At 43.6% G+C, this 5,895-nt stretch overlaps 2 protein-coding genes across 2 annotated transcripts in view; both read left to right on the forward strand.

Annotated features, from left to right (window-relative positions):
- The first annotated feature begins 33 nt into the window (after positions 1–33).
- Positions 34–1,858, forward strand: LOC115241548 (pneumococcal serine-rich repeat protein-like). The gene has a single exon (XM_029817338.1). The coding sequence runs from the start codon at positions 433–435 to the stop codon at positions 1,672–1,674; it is 1,242 nt and encodes a 413-aa protein (XP_029673198.1). The 5' UTR covers positions 34–432; the 3' UTR covers positions 1,675–1,858.
- Positions 1,859–3,529: 1,671 nt separating this feature from the next.
- LOC115241639 (pneumococcal serine-rich repeat protein-like) overlaps positions 3,530–5,895 on the forward strand; it is a 5,892-nt gene continuing 3,526 nt past the window's right edge. The window contains exon 1 of the mRNA XM_029817482.1: positions 3,530–5,188. Coding sequence (XP_029673342.1) covers positions 3,981–5,188 — 1,208 coding nt within the window. The 5' untranslated portion in view covers positions 3,530–3,980. The remainder of the gene's footprint in view (positions 5,189–5,895) is intronic.

The following is a 5,895-nucleotide window of genomic DNA, read 5'->3' on the forward strand; positions in this document are numbered from 1 at the left end:
ACACTTGTATATACATATATACAAATACTTGGTCTTTAATATTAAATATAATAATTAGCAATATCTAAGAATTAATGTAAAACAAAAGGATAGCATTTCCTTTTGCATATAGAATTGAATAACTATAGATTCGTGGTAGGTGTCAACCAGAGAGAGCAGAGCGATACAACCGGTACTTGTTAGATAAGCAACAAATATTTTCCGGCGAATAAACGGAAACGCACCTAAACAAACCGCATGCGACAAATTAACGCGGCTTCGCGCCTCGGCATCTTGAGACAATATTTTAAGGAGTGTTACACGCGCGGGGGAAATCGTTGCGCGTGAAAGAAAAACAAAGACGCGAATGTTTTCACAATTGTCAACGGTGCGGTATATAATCGGCATACGCGCCACTACCCGGCATCAATCTGCGAAGTTGCGTCGTCGAAGATGAAGATTCCAGCGATACTCGTGACGTCTCTCCTCGCTTGGGGGCTCGCCAGCGGCGGAGTCTTGGATTCCAGCTCGGCGTCCGCACAGGCGTCGGCATCGGCGTCGGCGTCGTCGTCGTCGTCCGCAATCGGGCTCGGGCTGCACGGCAAACGGCCACACGGCTCGCTCATCTGGGGCAAGGAAGAGGAGAAGAAGATCGAGGGACTCAACATGAAATCGCTCAACGCGCCCGCCCTGAAAGTCGGCATCAACAACGGTGGACTGGACGTCGCCAAGGGCGCGGCCGTCATCGAGTCGGCGATATCCGACGTGTCGACCCTCACCGAGCAGCGCTCGCGCCTGGATCTCGGCCTCGGCGTCATCGCGAACAGCGCCGAGATTTTCGCGAGCTCGCAAGCTGCGGCGAGCGCCAACGCCGGGGCGAAGGCCAACGCTGCCGTCGCGCAAGCGATCGCGGCGATGGAGATAGCCGACAAGGCCGAATATCTTGCGGCGATCATTACTACCAAGGCAGCGAAGGCCGCCGAGGCCGCCGCGGCCGCGATCGCTCGCGCCGCTGCCGCAGCCGCGGCTTCCAAGGTCTCCAGCGAGGAGTCGGCAGCCGAGACGAGAAGTGCCGCCAACAGCGAAGCCAGGGCCAACGCCGCTTCCATCATCGCCAACAAAGCGAACACCATTCTGGCGCAGGCAGCCGCCGTGCTCGCCGCCACCGCCGCCAAAGCCAAGGAGTCGGCGATCAGATCGCTGGAGGCCGCACGAGCTTCCGCTAAGGCTCAGGCCGAGATCACCGAGGCCAGCGCCGAAGCTCTGGTCGCTATTGCCAAAGCCAAGGCCGCCGTGGCCCGCGCGGCCGCCGATCAGACCGTCTGCTCGTCCCAGGCACAAGCCGCCAGCCAGATTCAATCGAGAGCCTCCGCGTCCGAATCTGCGGCATCGGCTCAATCGGAGACCAACACCGCCGCGGCCCAGGCGGTTGCTACCGCTGACGCCGAGGCGGCCAGCCAAGCGGAAGGGTGGGTCGAGTCGTTCAAGCGCGATCCCTGGGTTCCTCTCAACTTAAAGGGAGAGGCCAAGGCCGAGGCCACTGCGATCGGTAAGGGACATTACGGTATCAGGTCGAGCGCGGAAGCCAGCGCCGAGGCAAGCAGCAGCGTGTCCTTGGGAGGCGGACATTACGGACGGAAGGAAAGCATCAGCGAGGCGGCGAGCGCGTCATCAGCGAGCGCCGACGCTGCATAAGGGCCATTTAACGCAGCGCAATCGCAATCTCCCTGCTAAGAGAAAATCGTCGCCACGGCGGACAACATACAACTTTTGATTCATGCGAATACCATAGGTTAGCAGCACGAGCATTACTGGCAGGAATTGAAAAAAATAAAAAAATAAAAAAGCAATGATTTGAAATCCGTGAAATGTAAGAATAAAAATAAATTGTTATAGCAACTTAAAATATCTTTCTCTCTATCACACCCTCTATCATGTCTACTACAACCGATGATGCGCCGTCCATTGTACGACTGATAACGATAAATGAAAAATTTATATTTGATGAAATAATAGATAAATATTTACACGAGTTGCAAAGATTAATATAGATTTATCATATGCCGTATATTTTATAATATAATAGCGCTAAGGGTATATATATATATAACATTGTATGTAATATTTCTATTTCTCCTTTGCTGACACATATAATTACATTCATGAGATTATGCATTAAAGATGGTTTTGCATTATTTTATTTTCTTATATTTACGAGTAAAGTAAAAGGCTTATAATGATGAAGGAACAAGTTATCTTTCCTTAATATACAATTTTTTTTTTCAAGTGTTACTTCAAATAAATGAAATTATGTCCTTATTTTATTGTTAATATATTAGAATACTAAGTAATAATAAAATCAGAAGATTCTGTATATCAGGATGTTATCAGGATAACTTAACTATTTTTGATTATGCAAGCAAGAAATTTCGTAATAGCGTTCTCTTTTTTTTTTCATGTTAGTCACATTTTATTCATACTTGAATTCTTGTTACATTTTTAATGTTCAACGACTAGTCTTATATTCTTTTATAATAAATCAATGAGAAATTTGCACACAAACTTTCTTTTTACGATTTATCTTTTTTTTGGATATATTATTTTCGTTAAAAGTAAGTTAAAACAAGACTTTTAAGACAAGACGTTTTTCATATGTAAAACCTCTATCTATAGAATTGCCATTCATCTGTTTGTTACCGTACGCGTATTATAAAAATCTATTGTGTATATAAAAAAATTAGTAACAATTACTTCAAATTATCTTTTCAGACTTTTATTTAAATTTTAAATCAGTCAACTTAATATTAGTCAACTTTAATCTTTATGCCCGCTGACCTGAGCAAAATGAAAATATGACTGTAAAATTTTATGTAATCGTTACCAAATGCAATTGTAAATGTGTGAATACCAGAAGATAATGAGTAATTTATTTATATATATTACACACACACACACACACACAATTTTTCGTATTTAGCTCCAAAATCACCGGATGTTCTTTTCGTCATAGATTGTTTGATTCAATTAAAATGAATTATTTCTGAATGCAAATATGTGTATATTGTTGCCGCACCCCTATTATTACTTAAATAAATTTCAATCAACAATACTATTGTGCTCTGTATAACTTTTCGTTAATCTCTCAACTAAAAACGCATAAGAGAAATTTAAAATTATTAATTTAAGAAATGTCATCAACATATGATATAATAAGCCAATATAAATCATCGAGAAAAAAAATTACTAATATGAATTTATAATATAAATCATATTGTATCCAAATAATAGCTACACTGAATACAGTAGGATTAAATTCTTGCGGTAATGAACAAGAAAGTTTCCAATAAAATTAATCCTGGAATTTTTTTAAATAACAATATTATGTAAAATTGTTAGATCTTTTAAATATCATACACTCTCTGCTATTTTGAAAATTTTAATTGCGGAATTCAGAGACTTTTGTCGAAAAATAAAGTCATTAATTCACGATGCTAAGATAAAAAAAGGAAATAATCACAAGTCTCGATATTATTACAATCATCGTGTTATTTAATTAATATAAAATTAAAATTGACGGCAAATATTGCCTCAAAATGTAGAATACTAATTTCTACTATTATTGTAGTAGAGTTTTTACTTGTCTTAATGATAAAATATATTTATTATTGCAAATCTACGGCTATACGTATATGAGAATATGTCATAAAGATTTTAATATAATCAAAACGTAGAAAAACGATATTTTTCCCGTCGATTAACATATTCCTTTCATCACGACAGTGATTACAAGTGAAAACACTTCAAAAAACAAAATAGATGCAGCTTGATAAACTATACCGAACAAACTGAAGAGGTTTGGAGATTTGAGAGACAATATTTTCGACATGCGAGACGCGCTTGCGGCCCGATGTGTTTACACAATTGCACGGCGATCGCACGATATTGGTATATAACACGCGAACCACGTTAATCCGGCACCAATCTACGAAGTTCCGTTGAAGATGAAGATTCCAGCGATACTCGTGACGTCGTTCCTCGCCTGGGGACTGGCCAGCGGGAGTCCTCATCTCCTAAAGGGGTCGGATGCTTCCGCGTCCGCATCCGCGTCCGCGACCGCGGTTGCCAATTCCAAGAAGAATCTCTACCCATTACCGATACCATCGAAAGACGCGCATGGCATCGTAATCGACGAGTCAAAGTTCAACATCAGGAAGGTAGTGCTGAGCGCGATCGACGAGATCAACGGCGCGCCAAATCTCGGTCTGGGATGGAAAAAGGTCAGCTGGGCAATCGAAAACGCCAAAGCGAACGCTCACGTGACCGCCGAGACGCTGGCACTCATTAAGAAGATCGTCGCGACCGTCGTCTTGGGTTACATCAAGGCGACCAAGATCGCGGCTCACGCATCCGCCGAAGCGTTGGCTGTCGCTAAGGCTGCGGAAGAAGCGCAAAGGATTGCCGAAGCGAAGGGTAGAGCAGCCTCTCAGGCGCTTTCCGCGTTAGTTCAGGCATCCGCGCAGGCCGACGCTGCGGCCGCGGCGACGACGGACGCAATCGAACGCACGTTCCAGGATGCCAGGGCGGCCAATTCCGCGCAGACCAAAGCCAGCGGCGAGGCCGAGAATGCTAATCGCGGTGCGGCCGCCATCCTCGCGGCACTCGAGCGCATCGCGGAGGCCTCCACGGAAACCAACCAAGCCGCCACCAAGGCAGCTGCCTCCGCCGCCGCCGCGTCCGCTATGCATGCTAAAGCCAATGCGGCTTCGCAGGCTACCGCCAAAACAGCCGCCCTAGCTAGAACGGCATCCGAGGAAGCAGAGACCGCCCAGGCATCCACCTTGGCAAACGCTCAGTTGGCCGCGCGGCTGGAGGAGAAGGCCAGCGCCGATCAGCAAGCGGCCTCCGCCAGAGCTGATTACTTCACCGCCAAAACCGAGGCTGAAGCTGCCGCACAGGCGTCCGCTGTCAACGCGCTCAGGGACGGAATAGTCGTCGGATTGGGAAATGATGCCGGCGCTTCTGCCCAAGGTTCCGCACAGGCTAGCGCTCTCGCTCGCGCTAACGGGCACAAACTAAAACTCGAGAAGGGTCTGGACTCGGGTTTGCACAAGGGCTTGGACTGGGGCTTGGGCTCGTACAGCGGTAGCGCGTCTTCCGCCAGAGCATCGTCCAGCGCCTCCGCTCAGGCATCCTCGCTCGGAAAGGGATGGTAGAGGATCGGACGAAGAATTTCGTCAATTTCTCTTAGTCACTAACGCGGAACCGACACAAATTTCGAGTAATTAATATGTTGTATGTATATATTAGAGCGCAATTACATACATACACACACTGGCAGGAATAAAAAATTTACTTTAATAAAAAAATTTGGCGAAATGTGCTACCACAAGCGTAATAATAAAAGTCAATTATCTTAGCAGTTAATGAGATTTATTTCTACAAAGCCCATATATCCTATATACCCATTCATCTTAACGTTTCAAAGATGTACTTTTGGTCAAATATGTATCTCTCAAAAAAGTTTGATAGACTAATAACTAACACTTTTATACGAGCTTGATTTATTTACTGCAATGAGATATATTCTCATGCGAATAGATTCTTCTTATTTAAAAAATTCTGAATTATATTGTCTACGAAAAAGCTAACGTTTATATTAATCTTATACTTTATCGTGTAAAATATTGTTCCCCTTTAATATATTTCAAAGTAATAGATTTTGACTCAATACAAGTTTTATAGGTATGAATTATTGAAGTTTAGATTTCGTAAATGATTTTTTAATGGATACGAGTCAGATTGTAAATTGTAATTTATTCCTTGAAAATAGTAGTACTAATAGTATTAGTAGCATTAAGATGTTCAAAAAAATATTTTATGTAACAGTTTAATAAAATAAAAAAAATAATTATAAAT

The sequence above is a fragment of the Formica exsecta genome, unplaced genomic scaffold, assembly GCF_003651465.1.
Source record: "Formica exsecta isolate Colony F162 unplaced genomic scaffold, ASM365146v1 scaffold500, whole genome shotgun sequence".
Lineage (NCBI taxonomy): Eukaryota > Metazoa > Arthropoda > Insecta > Hymenoptera > Formicidae > Formica > Formica exsecta.